General features: G+C 41.0%; 2 protein-coding genes across 2 annotated transcripts in view; one reads left to right on the top strand and one right to left on the bottom strand.

Moving 5' to 3' along the window:
• LOC134643190 (exostosin-1) overlaps window positions 1-21,689 on the bottom strand; it is a 312,370-nt gene that overhangs the window by 119,474 nt on the left and 171,207 nt on the right. The gene's annotated exons all lie outside the window — the stretch shown is intronic.
• LOC134643192 (pteroicidin-alpha-like) lies at window positions 11,553-18,517 on the top strand. The gene is made up of 6 exons (XM_065471996.1): window positions 11,553-11,605; window positions 11,710-11,801; window positions 11,928-11,946; window positions 16,528-16,628; window positions 18,291-18,309; window positions 18,406-18,517. The coding sequence occupies exons 2-6, from the start codon at window positions 11,711-11,713 to the stop codon at window positions 18,515-18,517; spliced, it is 342 nt and encodes a 113-aa protein (XP_065328068.1). The 5' UTR covers window positions 11,553-11,605; window position 11,710.

Below are 21,689 nucleotides of genomic sequence, written 5' to 3'. Positions count from 1 at the left end.
AGTTTTAACTATATTGTGAGTGCACTGTGTTAGGTTTTGGATAATGTATGGTACTGCAGCAAAGAGAAAAGAATCACTTAAAAACATGCCATACAGTAATTTGTATTGGTAATGCTTGTAGATTTGTCCGTTCTGTACATGTAGTAATTAGATGACTTTTTGCTGCTCCTACTCTGAGGTTTATTGCTCTTTGAGGATTAAGCCAACTGCATTTAGCAAGTTATAAGCAGATCTTACATGGGCTACTAGGCCTGTTTTCCAAGTTCTAGCCACTTTAAAGCCTGTTTAGGTGGATGGTGCTTTAATTTTAAATTGACAAATCTGGATTTAACCTAACAATGAAGACAGACATCACAACCTTATCTGCACCAGTCCATTATACTCCATTGCCATAAACCAAACCACAAGCCTAGTATTTTCATAGGATACATAATTTTTTACAACACAAAATTATTACAAATGTATTTGTTTTTGAAGCTCATTGAAAATGATCAGAAACATTAATGTTGAAATGTTTGAAAAGTTTATTCAAAAGTGATTTTCAGAATCAAGAAATGTTTTCTACTTAAATAACTTTATTGACATATATAGTATGGACATGACAGGATGAGTAAGGGGGAAAAGAGGTGTGTAAAGGGTATAGGCATAGAGACTTTAGAGTGAAATTGCTTTCTGATATGCTGAGTAGCAACATCAGTGTGCAGGATACAAAAAATAAATACTTTTGTGGCCCTGTAACAGACTAGCAACCTGCTTAGGTGGTACTCCTAACACTCATCTTATCATATATTGGATAGGCTCCAGCATTCCTCTCATCCTGACCTAGTTAAATGGTTACGATAATCAATGGGTTTGTATAAAAGGCTCCGGGATTTTATGTCTATGTTCTGCAATACTGTGTGGGGTGGAGTCGTAGGAAATGACGTAGGCAGAAGTGGGGGGTAACGCGCTGCTACTCGAGAAGGGGAGATTGTTTCAATGATGGTTCTGTTTACCTTGTAAGCTGTGTTCCTGGTTGCCATCCTTCACGGTGATACTCCGAGTGTTAAGTTCGTGACTGCAAACTGCTGGCAACACTGAGCATCTAAGTGGCAATAAAACAGCTGGCGGTGACAATCCAGCAAAGTGGAAGCCTCTTGTCCTCCTTCCTGTATCCGATACACCATCTTGTTAGCTGCTGAACCTAAAAGAACTAGCCCTCACCAAGTACTCCTCAACAGGGTTGATGGAAAAAAAAGAGTTTAGAAAGTGATTAACAGGTATAGAAACCAAATTTAGTTGTGAAATATTAAAGAATACCCATTTTAAAGTAAATTTTGTTTGTAACTTTGCGCTTCTGACACTTCAAACTCACAAAAGCTATAGAAGTGTTGTTGTTATCAGTGTAGAAAGAAGTCACCACAGCATGGCACGTATTAACTCAGCATATGCTAATTTCCAATAATTTACATAGGGATGATAAAGAGATATTGTGCAACCAGTTTTAAAGAAACACACATGCACCAGAATGATCTGCACTTGTATTTGTAATTCTTTATGTATTTACATCTAATAGGCAGTTTCATACAAAATAACATCAATCCATCCATCCATACACAAGTCCATTTTAATTCATTGTGGATGTTTGCTAAATTGCACAGAAATATACTATATCACCAAAAGTATTCACTCACACATCAAAATAATTAAATTCAGGTGTTTCAATCACTTCCAAGTCAAGTCAAGTGGCTTTATTGTCATTCCAACGATGTGCAGTGGTACAGTACAAAGTGAAACAAGACAACGTTCCTCCAAAACCATGGTGCTACATATGGCAAACAACAGACAATCAACACACGACTACATAAAGTGCAATGTGCAAAAACTGCATAAGAAAAACGAGGCCGTGGCACTCCAGACAGAACAGAACGATACAGACACAAGACAGTGCAGACACAACAGTGCAATTCACTAGCTGGGCCCACGTCCTCATTTTAGGTTTGACAGCATTTTAGTAGGTAAAAGTGAATGCTTTGACATGAATTGAGCTGCGGTTTGGGGAAGGCCTCGAAGGGGACTGCCGATGGCTCCCGGGCCTGGCAGATCCCCATGTACTAAATAGAAGTGAAGAAATTAAAGAATGGAGAACAAGGAGGGTGGGACACGTAAACGAGAATGATCAGCTTGCAGAACTGAGGTAACCCTATATAGATGACAGCTGGAAGGAGCGTTTGGAGGCGTGGTCCTGCTCCTGAAATTCCGATACATAATCTCCAATAGAAATGTGCAAAAGACTGAGTATTGTGCAAAAAGTCACTTGATGTATGAAGGTATCCATATGTGTCAGTCCAGTACCTGAGTGTTCAGGAGTCTGACGGCTTGGGGACGAAACTGTTTCGCAGTCTGGCAGTGAGGGCCTGGATGCTCCGGTACCTCTTGCCAGAAGGCAGCAGGGTGAGGAGTGTGTGTGAGGTGTGTGTCGGGTCCTCCACAATGCTGGTGGCTTTGCAGATGCAGCGGGTGCAATAAGTGTCTGTGATGGAGGGAAGAGAGGCTCCAATGATCTTCTCAGCTGCCCTCAATGTCTGCTGTAGGGTATTGCAATCCGATGCGGTGCAGTTACCATACCAGACAGTGATGCAGCTACTCAGGACGCTCTTGATAGTCCCTCTGTAGAAGGTGGTGAGAATGGATGGAGTGAGATGGGTTTTCCTCAGATGCTGTTGGGCCTTCTTAGTTATGGAACTAGTGTTTAGGGACCAAAGAGGTTCTCTGCCAGGTGGACACCAAGGAATTTGGTGCTCTTGATGACCTCCACAGAGGATCCATCGATGTTAAGTGGACAGTGATCGCTCCATGCTCTCCTGAAGTCAACAATCACCTCTTTTGTTTTGTCCAAGTTTAGAGACAGGTTGTTGAGTCTACACCACCTCTCTGTATGCTGACTTGTTGTTCTTGCTGATGAGAAACAACACAGTCGTATCCATAGCGAACTTGATGATGTGGTTCAAACTGTGCATTGCTGCACAGTCGTGAGTCAGCAGAGTGAACAGCAGTGGGATGGGCAAACAGGGGCTCCAGTGCTCAGTGTGGTGGTGTTGGAGATGCTGTTACCGATCCGGACTGTCTGAGGTCTCTCTGTCAGAAAGTCCAGGATCCAGTTGCTGAGGGAGGTCTTCAGGCCCAGCAGGCTCAGTTTTCCAATCAGGTGCTGAGGAATGATTGTTTTGAATCCTGAAATGAAGTCTATGAACAGCATTCGTACATATGTCTTTATTGTCCAGGAGGGTGAGGGCAAGATGTAGGGTGGTGGCGATGGCGTCATCATCTGTTGACCGGTTTGGACGATAGGCAAACTACAGTGGATCCAGTGTGGGTGGTAGCTGGGTCTTAATGTGCCTCATGACGAGCCTCTCAAAACACTTCAACATGATGGGTGTGAAAGCAATGGGATGGTAGTCATTGATGCAGGACACTGAGGACTGGACAGGACACCAGGACACCACGGGGATGATGGTGGTGGCCTTGAGGCACGTTGGGATGGAAGCAGTGCTCAGGGAGAGGTTGTCTCTTGGTGGACTTCCTCACCAACACGTCATTCTGAGCGTTGAACCTCAGAATGATGTGATGCATAGAAGTTGTTCAGCGGGAGGCGTCACCCTCACAGGCAGGTCTCGTCTTTCTGTAATTGGTAATGGCCTGGATGCCCTGTTACATGCACTGCATGTCGCCACTGTCCTGGAAGTGGCTGTGGATTCTTCTGCCATGCATGCGCTTTGTTGCTCTGGTGACTCAACCCAGTTTGGCCCTCGCTGTTCCCAGGGCCCTCTTGTCACCTCCTCTGAAGGTGGAGTCTCAAGTCCTTAGCAGCTCACGCACTTCTGCAGTTATCCACTGTTTCTGATTGTAGCGTATTATAATAGTTTTGGAGACACTGACATCATCGATGGACTTGCTGATGTAGCTGGTCACAGATGATGTGTATGCGTCCAAGTTGGTGTGGTCGCCATTTGTTGCAGCCTCCCTGGACATGTCCCAGTCAGTGTGCTCAAAACAGTCCTGAAGAGCAGAGAGAGCTCCTGCAGAAGAGGTTCTGACCTGTCTCAGAACCGGTTTGCGTCTGATGAGCAGTCTGTATGCCGGAATTAGTATAACAGACAAGTGGTCTGAGTATCTGAGGTGGGGGCAGGACTTCGCTCTCTATGTGCTGGGAAGGTTTGTGTAAACTAAATCCAGTGCGTTTTCCCCCTTGTTGCAAAGTCCACATGTTGATGGAATTTCGGAAACACTGACTTGAGATTTGCGTGGTTGAAATCTCCAGTGATAATAAACAGTACACCGGGGTGTGAGTTCTGCAGCTCACAGAGCGCTTCTTTGGCGTTAGTGCTGGGTGGGATGTACACTGCTGTAATGAGCACAGCAGTGAATTCCTGAGGTAGATAAAAAGTTCTGCATCGAACAGTCATAACTCTACCAGCGATGAGCACTAATAAGAAACTAGCACAGAGTTCTTGCACCATTCTCGGGTGATGTAGACACACAAGCCACCACCGCGAGTCTTACCGCACCTCTGCTTTTGACACTGTTGATAATCGTATTTTGTTAGATAGATTAAACCACTGGGTGGGTATATCGGGTAGCGCATTGGAATGGTTTAAATCCTTTTTGTCTGAACGATCTTTCTCTGTGGCTACCTCTAAGTTCAGATCCTCTGTCAGCTCTCTCGCCTATGGGGTGCCACAGGGTTCTGTCTTGGGACCATTACTGTTTCTGTTGTATTTACTCCCTCTTCTGCAACTTCTTAGCTCATTAATGGATATTTCGTATCATTGTTGCGCAGATGATATTCAGCTATATATCACTTTTAGGCCACCTGATGTTTCTAAGGTTCAAATCTTCCAGTCCTGCTTTGATTCCATTAGAGATTGGATGGCTGATAATTATCTTCAACTAAATGCTGAGAAAACTGAAGTCATTGTCTTTGCTCCTGAGAAATTTGTTCCCCTCGTGGTTAAAAATCTAGGCCCTCTTGCTTCGCTCTTGTTTTTACCAATTAAGAAATATTGCTAAACTGAGTCCCATTGTGTCACGCTCCGAATTGGAAATGATTATTCATGCTTTTGTTTCATCTCGCTTAGATTATTGTAATTCCTTGTTTTCTTGCTTAAGTAATGCCTCCCTGGAACGACTGCAGGGTGTTCAAATTGCTGCTGCTAGGCTTCTGACAAAGTATCCAAAATACTCCCATGCCACTCCCCGGCTGATTCAACTGCATTGGCTCCCTGTCAAGTTCAGGGTCCATTTTAAGGTTATAATCATGACCTATAGGGCCCTGCACGGTGTAGCTCCAACTTAAATCAGTGATCTTCTTCTTCCTTATCGCCCCAGCAGGTCCCTGAGGTCTTGTGACCAGGGCTTGCTGGTTGTCTAGCATACAAGGTTAAAAACAAAAGGTGACAGAGCGTTTGTATCAGTGGCTCCCAGGCTCTGGAACTCGCTCCCTTTGAGTTTGAGATCTGTGGACTCAGTCATTTCTTTTAAAAAGCAGTTAAAAACTTATCTGTTTAAACTTGCTTTTGGTTGATTCTGTTTGTTTGAGGTTGTATGTCCGTTTCTGCTTCTGTGAAGCACTTTGTGATTTTTTATCTTGAAAGGTGCTATATAAATAAAATTTTACTTTACTTTACTTACAGAGCTGCATTTCTGTTGGCACGAAATGTGGTGAGCCCATGTAGCTGAATGGCAGTATCTGGAACTCTGTCAGAGAGCCACGTTTCCGTGAAAACAAAGACGCAACAGTCCCTAAAATCCTGCTGTGTGGTCTGCTGGAGTTGGATGTAGTCCAGTTTATTGTCGAGAGAGCAGGATGGATGGGAAAGCCGGCCAGCTTGGATTTGCTCTTAGGCTAGCATGGACCGCCACATGCTTGGCGTGCTTCCGCTTTCTTGAGGCGGAAGCTTCTATGCAACAAGTCCACTTATGAAATTTACTTGCTACTAAATATTCCACAGTTCAGTGTTAGTGGTAAGGCAATGACAATGGGTGGGCTGGAATCATATACCATTTGGATTAGGAATGGTATGGCACTATAATTTAGATGGGCTTGAAAGCAGACAATCGAATACTTTGGCAGTATAGTGTAGCTTGTGAGATTGCAGATATTGAGCTGTTTGAACATGTGCTTCTGAAACAATGTGCTCCTTCAAAAAAATAAATGAATAAAAATGGTGTTCTAAAGAGCTTTATCACATTAACCCTATAAACCCTAACCTAGGGTTTAAAGCAGGGGTGGGCAATTCCAGGCCTCAAGGGCCAGTGTCCTGCAGATTTTAGATACCACCCTGGGTCAACGCACCTGAATCAAATGATTAGTTCACTACCAGGCCTCTGGAGAACTTCAAGACATGTTGAGGAGGTAATTTAGCCATTTAAATTAGCTGTGTTGGATCAAGGACACATCTAAAACTTGCAGGACCCCACCCCTGGTTTAAAGGGTAAATTAGGGTTAGGGTTTAAGGGTTAACTGATTACATGTCAATACATTTTTAGAGTAACTATACACAATTTTTTTCAATCAAAAACATAGCCCGATCCTCCCACCTAAACACCAACACTGTTCACCAACACTTTTCAGTGTTGGTGAAGTTATTTTTTTTAAAAAGTAATAAATTACTAATTACTGATTACTTCTCCAAAAAAGTAATCCTCTTACTTTACTGATTACTTATTTTCAACAGTAACTAGTTACTTTTTAAAAACATGATACACAACCTGAATAAGTAATAAAGCAATAGACTTTTCAGCCCAATTCTATTTTTATGCATAATCCATCATATAAAATCAAATCAAATGGAAAGCCTCTTTTCAAAAATCGTTTTATGAGTTGTAATCTTTTAATTTTATGCACATTGCATTAAGCAAAAAATTTTATTATATGTAACACTGTGTTTGACTTGAAGAAATTGTTTAACATTTAAACCTATTTTCTGCATAACCCAGCATATAAAATATAATAATGTTTTGTGTTTACACTCATTCTTTAAAATAGATGCAAGTAAAACACAGCAAAAAAATAAATAAAATCAAAGATTCAGCGACACTAAGTCCTGTCGCTCTTAAATCTATTGCCACCTGTTTAGCAGGAGTGGGGCGGGTGGAGTTTTGTCCAGTGGTCATGTCAGTGGGGGGATCCAGACATTTCTCTGTGAATTTCACATTCCCGTGGCGGCTTGCTAGGTGTTTGCTCAGATTTGAAGCTTAATTTTTCGCTGTAGAAAGAAGTTTTCTTCCCAAGTAGAGTGTACAGTGCACGCTAATGTTTTTGTCACTTTCTACGGAATCAAACTCAAAGTAATGTAAGTATGTCAACGCTTTAAACGCTGCATGGTCGTACTCTCTCCCGCACTCCATATTATCCATTTTTGATCTACACACGTCTGTTGCTGTCACGGACATCACACGCTCATACGGCATTGTCATGAGACACTCTCACAAACAAAATCGCGACGGTTTAGTAACGCATTAACACAGCGTGCTTGTGGGAAAGTAACAGTAATCAAATTACTTGTTTTGCAATAGTAATCTCTTACATTACTTGTTGCTTGAAAAAAGTAATCGGATTACATGTTACAGCCCATCTCTGCTGCTGGGAACTATAAATGTATCAAATATAGCAGTCTGGGAACCTAGCCAGCTAATGATGATGTCTCTGATGTCTTTATGATATAATCATAAGAAGATATCTATTAATATAGATTATGAAGATTAGAGTAAAAAGAGTATTTTTAATAGAGAAACTGTATTAACATTATGGTTAGGTTTAGGGTACATATACAGGTTTTCATAACAAAAAATGGCTGAAAGAAAAGGAAATGCTTTGACAAACTTTCATCCTGGCCAGGGTTTTCTTTGTGCAAAGGCTTTGTACAGCTGATTTATGCTGCTACTTTTGTTCTGAGGTTTACTGCTGTCCTTGGATTTAGCCAACTTAAATCAACAAAATAAAAGTAGATTTTATATGAGCTTTGAGGGCTGCCTTTAAACCCCTGGCCACACTATACAGAATAAAGCTGGAATGTGGGAAGTGAAAGTGTATTCTCATCTTAAATTTAAATTGAGTACTCTTCACCTATGTTAACCACAGCCTGCTCTGTCTCATTGGTTTAAACGCTGAAGAATGGCTTAGTCTTTACTATGCTGCACTAAATTACCTAATATTCTCATAGAATACACATTTTGAATGACACAAGATGATTCTATATTTATTTGCTTTTCAAGACCTTATAAACCAGTGACGTCAAACATAAGGCCCAGGGGCCAGAAACAGTCTGGCAAAGACTCCAATCCAGCCCACCAGACAACTTTGGAAAACGTGACAGAGGACTTGCATTTTGGACTTTTAAATGTATTTTCTTGCCCTGCTAGACCTCAGTGCAGCATTCCATAACATTGACCATAACATTTTATTACAACAATACTTTTAACCTTATAAAGGGAGGTTACGCAGGGGAGAGCAGTGTGTCATGATTTATGAGCTGAATCATTGTTCTTTTGCAAAATTCTGAGCACATTTTAATGAACACCAACACAACATTGGTGTGATTTTAACTACCCACAATAATTAGTTAATAAAGTTTAGTTAACACAGTTTTCTTATTCATATATACTGAGTTTTCTTAGAGACCTGGAATGTAAACATGCCTGTGTTTAAAGGACTTTGGTTAAGCTTCCATGCATCTATTTTCTTCTGGTTATCCAGGGCTGGGCCTGTGGGGGCAGCAGCCTTAGTAGAGAAGCCTAGATCTCCCTCTCCCCGGCCACCTCCTCCAGCTTCTCTGGGAAAACACCAAGGCTCTCCCAGGCCAGCTGAGAGATATAATCTCTCCAGTGTGTCCTAGGTCTGCCTGGGGCCTCCTCTTGGTGGGACATGCCCAGAACACCTCATCCAGGAGGCATTTTAATCAGATGCCCAACCTGTTTGTACACACCTCTGTACAAACAGGTACTCCCAGACACAGACTATGCAAACGCCAAAAACTCAGTCAAGCGCTGTCAGGAACACGCCAAATCCTAACTGTTTAGAAGTGTTGGCCAATCAGAAGTCTAGAAGCCTGGCTGGAAAAAATGTAAACAGGGTTTTATGCAAACCTTAAATACTTCTGAATTTTGTTTTTCTGGAAAGGCACCTAATTTTGTGTTACTTTCAAGTGCCTTCATCATTTCAAATGTTAATAACTAAAGACAGTGTTTTTGCTGTTGTGTAGACTCACAACTTAGGAATGAACAAATTGCATACAGCATAAATAAATTTAATAAAAAACAAAAAATTTTCAATACCGACAACAACATTTGCGTCAGGATTTGGGTTGTGAGAGCATTTGTGTTGAATGTAGAAGTTCACTGTGACGCCTCTGTCTTTCTAAATGGAGGGACAGTAACTGCATGTGTACATGTAAAGCTTGGCTTACACTGTGCGATTTTTGGCCCATTTTGAGACAATTTTTCAGTCGTGCGACCATTTTGGGGATCGGCCAGAGTTTCACCTTAATCGTGTGTCGTGCATTGTGTAGTATGCATGGGGTAACGAAGAGCGATTAACACCTCACAACCAGCTCCCGATCAGCAATCGTATGATCACAAGAAAATGAAACCTGTTTGAAATCCTGGTCGCCCCTCGTGAAGCAATGCCACGAGCCGATTTAACGCAACCTCTCACACTGCACATGCGCAAACACAGAAATGGAAGTCAAAAAGACAGAGTACCATGGCAGTGCAGCGTGTGATCTGGACACAAGAGATGGAGACCCAACTTGTAGAAGTTGGCAGGCTCATCCGAGCTTTTTCGATGTGGCCTCACAAAATTATCACGACCGCAACAACTGTGAAAATAGTTGGGTGGACATTGCTGCTCAATTGCAGCTGTCTGGTCAATGTTTTTACATTAGCAATTTAGCAAAGTTGATGGTGGTGGTGTGTGTGTCTGGGAGAGGGAGAGACATTTTGTGTTATAACTTTCATGTTAGGGACGCACAGTGTGAGCACTCAGGTCGCATCAGAGCATTGGGCTGTATAGTGTGAGACCCTGCATTGAGACCAACAAACTTATAACCCCTGCGAGTCAATCGTACAGTTTGAGCAGGAGCTGAATAATGTGACTGAAAAAAATCGCACAGTGCATGTCTTTTCTCTCCGTCTCTCTTCTCCTGTTTTTCTTTCCCTCTCCTTCTGTTGAGCATTGTCCAACTTCTTTTTTCTTCATTTTTCTCTTCCCCTCCCCCCTTCCGTCCTGTCTGTTTTGATTTTTATAAGTTAGAAGTAAAAGTAAATAAATAATTACATAAATAAATAAATAATAAAGATCGAAAAAACTATGACAATCAAGTGGATCAGTATGGCAAAAGCCATAATGAACCACTTGGGAAAGTAAAGCTGTTGGAATTCTTCTTGGCCTTCAGACAATAATTCTGATTGCTATAGTGCTGGACAGAACAGGCAAAAATAAATAAATAAATAAATAAATCGGTCTGTCTCTTCATTATTGAAGTGAATATTTTTGAAGTGTTGCTTGGAGGTAAATTACCAAAGGATTGTAGACAAGTCGGCATTTACCAGGAAAACTCCAGAAACCTTAGTAATTTGACTGTGGCCAAAGAAATTATATATCATATCATATGATATCATATATCACATATCATAAGTTTTTCAGTGCTGCACATTTTTGTGACTGATTACTGCGTCTTTGTGATGGAGGTCTTAGAGAACACAAACAGTAAAAAAAAAGAAGAAGAAAAAATCTGAAACAAGCTGTTAAACCCAGGAAAGGAGTACAGTGTAATACAAACAAACATCATGCAATATCAGAAGGGAGTCTAAAAGTTTTGTTTTTTGTTACAGCACTATAAGTCTAACTTTTGTTAATCTTAGCTAATGTAAGCCACTTAAGTTGATGATCATACAAGATATGGCAAGCCAATATGGTAATTGTGTACTGTATAACTTATAGATAAGAATGTGTTATTTCCTCTTTCCAAAGTCACACTGTTCCATGTTAATGACTGGTTCTAATAAGGGCTGAGAATGCCTCTGCCAGTGCATATGCTTGTTTGTTTTTTACTTGTATACATTCTTAACCTATAGCCATTATTTCTAAAAAAAATAAAATAAATAAAAAAATTGTTCAATGTCATATGTTAATAATCAGTAATTAGTTTTAGTCATGCCAAAAATATTCTTCGATTTACTGTCAGTTTCAAATATGGGGTTAAGATTTGTCATCATTAAACCCTAAGGAGACAACACTTACCAGCAGTAAATGTTTATTTTTTATTCTTTATTTAAAACATAATTAAAAATTTGAATATCAAAACAGCTTTCCAGTAATGTTATGAAACATGAATGTCTATTTGGGTCAATTAAAGAAAAATTTAAATATGGGGAAGTAATAAGAAGTGAGACCTGTGTGAACTGATGGTATACATTCTTGTGCCCTTCCTGTAATCATGTACCACAGCTACTATGCATGCAGTCCACCAAATATAAAGAGAGCCTGACCAGCCACTCAGGATTCAGAGAAATCTAGATCCCTTGTGATAAAAGACTTTGATTTGGCATTTAGAGAGTGGAAAAGGTAACATGTTTTATAACAGATGAATCACAATTATTCTGTAAATGTGCTGAGAATGGTCGATGTCTATTCCTGATGATGATTCTTTTTTCTTTTCTTTTTTTTAGGATGAAGTGTACTGTGGTATTTCTTGTGCTGTCGATGGTCATCCTCATGGCTGAACCTGGAGAGTGCATTTGGGACGCAGTTTTCCATGGAGGTATAGTTTGTTTTTGAAAAAGCATGTTTTAGAAAAAAAGGTTGACATAAGCATACAATTGTGCTGAATGTACTACTAAATATTCACATTAGGAATAATTATTTTCTTCTCATTTGTTTTATTTAGCCAGACATTTTCTTCATCGGTAAGAGAGTTTATAACAGTTATAATAATAATAATCAGTAGTAGTAGTAGTAAAAGTGGTAGTGTAATGCAAAATTTCTGTTGTAATGTGTCTGCTTTGCTACCACTAGGCTCATCAATGGGCCTGGTGTCAAGGATGCTGTCAAGGATGTCCAACAAAAGCAAGAGCAGCAAAAAGATCAGGAGCTGGATAAGCGTGCAATCAGTTACCACCCTCGTCGACTTAATTTTGACTAGATTCAAGCTACCACCCCAAAAAAAACCCATTCTATTGAAAAGAAAAGCTTCTTCGTCTATAACAACAGAAATAAAATGCAGCTAATTATTTCTTGAAACTATACTTTGTGTTACTTTACTTGATAAAGTACTCTTAGTGTTTTTGTTTTTGTGAATTGTCTGTTCTTTAATAAATTCATATTATAGCATGCTGAAACCTTGGGTGTCTAGTCTTATGTATTACAAATATGATTGCAATACATCAAAAGGAGGCAGCTGATTATTACAAACTCGATCTCCCTTAGAAATTTGAAGGGCTAAAGGTAAGCAAATTTAATACAGGGCACACTGTAACAGTCACAATGATGTGGTGTCTCTTCAATGCAACCTAAGCCAAGGGTTTATGATGTCATTAGTGTGCGGCACTGCCCTCTCTGTGAATTATGGGAACAACGTGCTTGCACGCGAGTGCATGTAGAGAGACGGACTTTATATGTTTTACCTCTCCACAAACTTTTGCAACGTTACAGGTTGTATGAACACTGTGTGTCATGTTTGATAAGCAGCAGCCGTTCAACCGAGCCTTGTATGGTTGATGAAGAGAAGGTACATTAAAGGATGCGCTGTGGAATTCCCAGTACCAGTGTGATCATGTATTCTTCGTACTATCCTGCTAAGGTTTCTACCGCCTCCTCTCAACCACTGAACACAACCCAACGTTACAACGCCTTGCAGACTCCACATTTTATGTCATCTTTCAGGTATTTGTGTGGACAGTTTACTGTTATTGCTCTGTAAGTCATTATAGGGGGAAAAAATGTCTGGCCTTCGGTTAGCCATTCTGTTCGTTTTAGCCGCTATGATGCCTGACTGGAGCTTCCATGTGGTACTGAGGCAGGTTATTGGCCGGTAGTTGGATGGGACCAGTCCCTTTCTGGGATCCTTGGGGATCAGGACCATCCGGCCTTCAGTTAGCCATTCCGGGTCTCTCTCATCGACTAGCAGCTGGTTCACTTGTGCTGCTAGAGTCTCGTGGAGTGCAGTCAGCTTCTTCAGCCAATAGGTGTGAACCATTTTGGGGCCTGGTGCTGTCCAACTCTTCATACTGGAGACCCTTTCTTGGACGTCTGCCACTGTAATGGTTACTGGACCCTGTTCAGGGAAGTTGCTGTGGTCTGCTCTCTGATCCACAAGCCACTGAGCATTGCCGTTATGGTTTGTGCCCTTCTGCCATAGGCTCTTCCAGTATTGCTCCATTTCCAGCCTTGGTAGTGCTGTTCTCATATTGTTCCCCTGCCACTGAGAGTACACCTTGACTGGTTCTGTGGAGAACAGCTGGTTTATTCACCTGCCTTCTATTTCTCTGGTGTACCTCTTCAAGTAGCTGGCCAAGGCTGTGAGTCTTTGCTTGGCAGTTTTCAAGGCCTCAGGTATGGATAGCTTGCTCTACTTCACATTCCATGTCTAGTCACCCCATGAAGATGCTCGTGCATCTCCTGTGTCTCCCCAGTCAGTCATGTCTCCACGTCTCAGTGTCAAGTCCGTGTCTTTGTGAATGTCTTTGTGAGTCAGTCATTTGGGTCCTCTCTCTCTCCACTCCACAATTATGTTTCAAAATGTAGTTATAACATATTCAGAAATACTTTTATTGCAATTAAATGTATTCCCCACTGCTGTGTAATCTATGTTGATGATGATGGACCTGCGACCAGAACAGCCAGTGGAGGTGCTGGCAAAAATGACGACTGAACTAGCAGTTATGCATTGAGAACAGGCGTCAACACCAGCAGGAGAGGCTGCAGGACCAGGCCGAGCACGAGCACCAGACTAAGTTCTGGAAGACCTTGTCGTTTGATCTGGCTCCTCGCCAGCACCGCTGCCGCTCTGTCCAGGCCTAGCCATCTGAATTCATCGGATGGAGGTGTAAGATAAACTCCAGGTGTTCCAGGTGTAGGTCTTTCAGGTCACAGCAGAGGCATTCCATTGCCCGTGGAGGAGTGGATGCTGCGGCTGTTACCTCTGCTGTCAGGGAAAGCCTAGGCAGCAAACCTCAGCCAGCCTGTGTTGGCCATTTTTGGGACATCAGCCCAATGATTGTTGACTGCCTGAGGATAACTGCTGATACTTCCGTGAAGGTCGTATGGAACCGGCGGATGTGGTCTTTGCCTATGCCAGGTCCACAATGCAGCGGCAAGATGGCTGCAGCCTGGCCCAATGAAGGGGGAAGGCAAGCTGCTGGACACCATAGCCCTTGAGCTTGTGACCTTGTTGACTATCTCACACAGGCTCGGAGAGCAGATGTTGCTGCATTGCAACAGCTTTTTGCAGATGTGTGCCCAGTGTACCACTCTCATACAGCACCATTTTCAAAAATCAAATGTTGTTTGGCACAGATACTGGTGATTTTAAAAATATAAACAACTTTTAATTGATAGTACTATTTATCACCCAAGAGGGCAGCAGAATACAGCTGTTAAGAGGAAACAAATAGCAGTGATAATTTTTATGTAAAGAACGTATAAGTCATTGGGTGTGATTGCTGCCTGTTATCACATCCAATATGGCAGTTCTTGCATGATGTTTGCATGATGCCACATGCACAACCTCAGTAGCGGATATTTTGGACAAAGGAAGTTGAAGAACTACTAGGCAGGAGGTAAACAGAAAGACCTCAGAGGAGGCTGATGGATGTTGTGAAGGAGGATGTGCAGAGAGTTGGCATGGCAGAAGAGAATGCTATGGATAGAGTGAAATATAGGCAAATGATTCACTGTGGCGACCCATTAGGAAGCAGCTAAAAGAAGAAGTTGCAACACAATATTTATTTATACTAAAAATAATCTTCTAAAGTCTAACCTGTTGCTGGCAGACAGGTGTTTTTTAAACATCTCTAAGTCCTGTAAGTCGTGAACCCTTTGACTCTGCGCTTTACAGTGATATTAAGGTCATTACGGTAATCCCAGGCACAGTGTGGCAGAAGCCTCAGGAAGACCAAATTGAGAGAAGAGAGTGTGTGAGTGTGATGCAGCTCTACAGAAGTCGTGAAAAGGAAATGACCATCTCTGGATCGAGAAGGGCCCAAGAGTACATCTTTCACAATCTTACAATACTGCGATTACAGCCATTAAGCAACTCTATGTGAATGGTACTCATGGCCATTGATCAATGGGCTTTGATCAATGGTTGTTGATCAATTGTCATGACAGTTTGCATATTAATGATCGAGGAACTGACCTCATAGCCCATTGTTCATTCAGTGGGCTTGTTTCACTCATTGTGCAAATGTATTGTTTATAAGATTGGGGAAACCCACAGTTAGCTGAGAGTGAAGAAGTCACTTGGATGAGTGACAAAACATTTTTCCCACTAAAAGCGCTGCTTTCAGGAAATGGAATTTTGCGATTGCACCAATGGTCCAAGAATGATAGCAGTTTGGCCTAAGAGTTTGACAAAAAACATAATTAGTATAATATTACTATAAAGATCACCACTAATTAATAATAATAGTATATTAATATAGAGATCTAGAGTCCTTCCTTTCCTCCTCCATACTTTTGTTTTTCCATCTTTATTGTAAAAGTTAATTGATTCAATCTCCAAAGAATTCCTCACCAGAACTGTGCAGGGTATTTTAGCTATTTTCAAGCACAATGTAATCTGGATTGAAAAGTTCAACTTCAGTCATTTTATGCTTAATTTGCCATTGAAAGGCAATGGAACAGATCTCATCTCACCATGAAACTGCCTCTCCCTAAATTTTTCCAATTACTTTTAAACTTCTGAAAATAGTTATAGTTAATAGTTTTGTCAATTAAAGCTGGAAGTCTGCACTTTATTCACACCTTGAGCTTTGGGCAAAATTGCAAAAAAAAAAAAAAAAAAAAGGTAGCACTGTATGAGCTAAAGAGTACATCCCTATGGTGTTTTTATATATATAAAATATATAAAATATAATATAAAAAAAATTCTACAAACATTTTCATCAAGATATAGTGATTTAAAGTGGGATATTGTGTTCAATTGTTTGACACTGAGCACAAAGATGACCATTACATGATCAAAGACTGTGCAGTTATGCGGGGTTTTTTTTGCATTTCAAAATACCATGTGATAGTCTATTTTTTCTTTTCCTTCCTGTTTTGCATAAGCAAGACAAAGTAATCCAGCTGGTATATAAAGAGATGAGTAAGCAGACAGAGATTATTTCTTGTAGGCTTTATACCACTTACTTTCCAAAAGTTGAAGAGTTGAATTGCATTTCAATCAGAAAGGTATGTAATGTTAAATATGTTATCATTTTCTTACTTTACTTTGAACTAGCTGCTCAAAAACAACAATTTATAAATTCTTTGGTTCTTGTCTCTAGGATGAAGTGCACCATGCTGTTCCTTGTGCTGTCGATGGTTGTCCTCATGGCTGAACCTGGGGAGGCCTTTATTCACCATATTATCGGTGGACTTTTTAGCGGTAATTCTGTTGATATTTTGACAATAATCATCTTGGCATGTGTAATTACTGTAATACTAATAACAGAAAGAAAAATTAAATTAACATTAAATACTGTAATGTTTGATTAAATTCTCAGTACTATGTTTAGCAGTTTCTTTGATTGGGGTGTCTATATAATTCATAAGATTATTATTAGGGACAGGAAGAATTTGATTTAATTGATTCTCATTCCATTATCAATATCACTTATCGATTCGATACCTTATCGATTCCCTTATCGATTCTCAATGGCTCATTGCCACCACAATCTCTAAGCAACATATCAAAGATATTACATTCATACAAATCAGTTACATCCTGTATGGTCATGCTTGTGAATGTTGGTTGTATTTCCCCTCTTTGTTGTGATCAGTATTGTACGTGTCAGCATTACTCAAAAACACTAAAGTAAAAAGTTATTAAACAGAACAATTTTCTTAAAAGTACGTTACTTAATTACACCCAGGAGAAAGACATTCGTTATACTACTCATCACTTTTTAGTTACTCTGTAAAATGATCGAAAACACAACGTCTCATATTTACCAAATAACAATATAAACCTACAGGGTAAAGCCACACACACCAACAAAAATCCCTATCCTAATGAGGACACACATATATTTCTCTTAGTATTTAGCCGATAACACAAATCAAAGATGAAAACCAGAACAAAGAGACTTCAAAGTGATCATCACAGTGAATCTGCTGTCAAAATAGGAGGCTACAGCATGACTGCTCTGTTGAAGTTCAGCGGCGACTGACTTCACTGCTACTGACAGCTCACTTCATCACAGTGCTGGGCTGGGGTTTGCATTACTCAGCTTAAACATCACTGAGTTTTTGGCTAGCTTAGCGTTAGCATGTTGTCTCTGCGGGTGCTTGCGAAGAACCGAAGTTGTGCTAACAGTATAATGGAGTTGTTTCTGTCCTGGAGCAGTCTCCACTTTACCATTGCTCATTTATCGTTTTGTGCAACAAAAATAAAAGAAATATTCCATGTCCACGCTGTAGACTGCGCCACTACTTTCCTTCTCCGACACACAAACTGAAATCAGCTGATTGTAGCAAGAGTCCAATAATCGATAAGCAGGACTGACAGAAAGGCAAACTAACAGTTCCATGCAATTGGACTACTGGATCCAGTTCTCGATTCCCATCCCTATTTACTATACATATTAACACATACATATATTTTTTGACTTTTCAGAAAGGAACAACCTGTGTTCAGATTTGGACAACATATATAGATACTTGGGACTTTAGTCAGAATGACTACCAATCTCTTATCAGATCAGGCTTAAAAACATGAAATGTGGGTTCCAACATTTCTGAAACTGATCCATGAAAAAGTGCCTAAAATTGTGGCTACCGCTGTCTCATTTATTTCACTTCAAAATCTTTAAGGAGTGCCAGAGATTTGTGGAATTGCAATACTTTAGTACAGTACTACATATATTTACTTATAGCGAGCTTCGTCAAAGTCAGCTGTTAGCAAAAAAAAGGTTTTACATTTGATCATGGTATTAAATACCAATACACAGACCTAATTTTGGATATGTAAAATGTTCACCACAAAATGTGAATTATAATGTATGGAATTCATGCTACAATATTTTTATCTCTTTTCTTTTTTATTCAGTTGGCGAACATATCCACAGGTAAGAACTTGTGCTTCTACAAGTCTTGCAAATGCTTGACAATTACTCTTGTTGCATCTAGTTCTTAACTGTCAATTTTCTCTCTCTGACTAAAAGACTCATCCACGGACGAGGGAATAAGGAACAGCAACAACAGCAGCAAGAGCAGCTAAGCCAACGCTCTTTCAACCGAAAACAGTTCGAACGGGAAAGGGCTGCTTTTAACTAGACTTCGCTCTGAAAGACCAAGTCTAAAATGTTTCATTTTTGTTAAAAAGAAATGCTTTCTGTGCTGGTTTAACTCAGTGGAATGAGCAGGTGACCATATGCCGCATAGCTGAGAGCGGCCTGCCGGGTTTCAAGTCCGACCCTTTGCCACATATCTTCCCCTCTCTCCCCCAGCTTTCCTGTCAGCATTCACTGTCTCTACCTAATAAAGGCCAAATAAAAAAAATTGAAAAAGAAATGCTTTCTGCTCTTCTGGGAAGAAAAAAAAATACCTGCTTGGGCAGAGACAGTTGTTTTGAATACATCTTCAATAAATTGAAATCTCTGGCAACACTTGTGATGTGTCAAAAAATTTACTGCTTGAACAAAACATTTTGAAGTAATGCCAAAGGAAAGAGTAAATGCTGATGAACAAAGACATTTGTCCTTTGTCCTACCTAAATTATAAATCTGTATGGATCATTATTGTAATAATGTGAATTGTTGCTCTGGCTTTCATGTAGTCATAGCAACTCGTTATCCTTTTGTCATATATTTTTGCTGTTAATTAGTAACTTGAACTGTACAAACTATTATATACATTAAAGTAGTGAAAATGGTTAGATATGCAACAGTAAAGGCAAACACATCTTACCTACTGTTATTCTTAAACTGTGTTTTGGGGGAAAATTTAGCCTATCTATTTCACCCATTCAAATATTTTAGGAGTATTTGAATGAAACAGCTCATGGTCATCTAGGGACCAACCTAATGGTTGAGCCAGTGCTTTGAGAAAGACAAACTGCAATCTGTAGCATCTGTAGGATATGCTGCATCTGCAGCATATCTTTAGGGGAAACTGAACACCCAGAGACTTTGTTTGTTTTTTTTTCTCCTCTATACTTTTCTGATCTGATAGCAACAAAACAATAAAACCATCAAAATTATCATGAATCAGTTACAAGAAAGACTTTGAGAACTTATATGGTCAACCAGCAAGGACATTTTATCAGAACGGTATCAAAGACCAATTGTCAGGAAGCGCTGTGTGGCAGGCAGGAGTTGGACCCAAAATGCAGGCTCTCAGACTCGAGGGGTGAACTCAAAATCACAGCTTTATTGGCTGGCAAGGACAATGCATACAAAACAAAAGTACATTAGGAAATTATTAGTCTAAGCTCACGGGGAAACACAGGGAGATTCACACAGCATGAGGGAGATCGCGACACTGACACAGAGAAACACAGGGCCGTTTCTCAATTCTCAAGTACGCGAGTACGTACTCGCGTTCTCGGCGAGTACGTACTGGCCGAGAACGCACGGGAGTACGGACTCGCCGAGAACGCGAGCACGGACTCGTGATTTGTACAATTGGAACACCAGCGTACGTGATGATGTCACAGGTCCGGAGTTTTTACTGCCGTCCCCTCTTCATTTAACTGTAAGTAACATGTTATGAAGCTTAACTTTAATCACAGCCAAACCGGTTTACTCAGGAACAAATAAAACACTGAAATAAACCAAACATTAACATTTAGAAGTGATCCAAGTGACTTATATATCATTTTTAACCTCAGTAGTGAAACCCCTATTAATAAAAATAGGGTACATGTACATACGTGTACATACCTTAATAAAAACAAGCAGGTGAGATGTTAGAACGCTTTTATTTTTATTTTAGTGGACATTTAATACAATAGACAGCTGCTGGGGTTTCTTTAACCTGAGTAGCGAAAAGACCGCGGGCGGGGGGAGGGGGGGGGGGGGTTGAAAACGATGTGCCGGGAGTCCGCTGTTCTGGACGAAATGCATTCTGGGATATTTAGCTGTACGAAGTCCACACCGATGCATGCTCGATAAAACGGGCGGAGCGAGAACACATCCGGGACTTTTTCGCGTTCTCGGCTTGATGCGTACTTCGAATTGGAACAGTACTTGGTCTCCGACTGATGACGTATCACGAGTACACGAGAACGCAAGTACGCACAAGCACGCATATTGAGAAACGCCCAGGGCTTAAATACACTGGGAAATAACGAGGGGAATGAGACACAGAAGGAGAGCACAGCTGGGGGAAATCAGAACTGACGAGACAAGAAAGCAAAGTAGGATACACTAACATGAGACACAGACCTTCAAAGTAAAACAGGAAGTAGCACAGACGCAGGCTTGACTAGGGGAGACAGAACAACTAAGAAACACAGAACCACAACAAGGAGACACAGAGGGCAGCTACTAAATACTCAGAAAACTAAACAGAATACAAAAAAGCCAAACTAAGACACTAGAAAACTGGGGCAACAAAGAGAACTAAGATCATAATACAAAAACTCTGAGACACAAGAAACTCAACACTGGGTCACCGACCCAGGACCGTGACACCAATGGCAGTGGTTGTTGATCAATGGCCATGGCAATTCGTTCACTCGTGCTGCTAGTTTCAGTCATTATGCAAATGTACTTGGTGGAAGAAGTCTTCTTGGTTAAGAAGACTGGCTATGGATACCGACTACGAAACGGAGCGGTTGTCAGCCACCTCCTGTACATGGATGACATCAAGCTGTATGCCAAGAGTGAACGAGACATTGATTCACTGATCCACACCACCAGGATATACAGCGATGACATTGGAATGTCGTTCGGACTGGAGAAGTGTAGTCGGATGGTAACAAAGAGAGGGAAGGTAGTCTGAAATGAGGGGATTGAACTACCAGAAGGCAACATTGCAGACATAGAGGACAGTTACAAGTACCTGGGGATCCCGCAGGCAAATGGGAACCATGAAGAGGCTGCTAGGAAAGCTGCAACCACCAAGTACCTGCAGAGGGTCAGGCAAGTCCTGAGGAGTCAGCTGAACAGTAAGAACAAGATCCGGGCCATCAACACCTACGCCCTGCCCGTGATCAGGTACCCTGCTGGGATAATAAGCTGGCCAAAGGAGGAGATAGAAGCCACTGACATAAAGACAAGAAAGCTCCTGACCATGCATGGAGGGTTTCACCCCAAGTCCAGCACCCTGAGGCTGTACGCTAAGCGGAAGGAAGGGGGCCGGGGACTGGTGAGTGTCAGCACCACAGTCCAGGATGAGACAATGAACATCCACGAATACATCACGAAGATGGCCCCAACTGACAGCGTGCTCAGTGAATACCTCAGGCAGCAGAAACCCAAGAAAGAGGAGAGAGACGAGGAAC

Source organism: Pelmatolapia mariae, linkage group LG15, assembly GCF_036321145.2.
Source record: "Pelmatolapia mariae isolate MD_Pm_ZW linkage group LG15, Pm_UMD_F_2, whole genome shotgun sequence".
Lineage (NCBI taxonomy): Eukaryota > Metazoa > Chordata > Actinopteri > Cichliformes > Cichlidae > Pelmatolapia > Pelmatolapia mariae.
Note: the sequence above shows the minus strand (reverse complement) of the source record. Positions and strands in the feature narration are given on the sequence as shown.

Coding starts and splice junctions, on each gene's coding strand:
- LOC134643192 (XM_065471996.1), top strand. CDS start 11,711: ATGAAGTGTACTGTGGTATTTCTTGTGCTGTCGATGGTCATCCTCATG.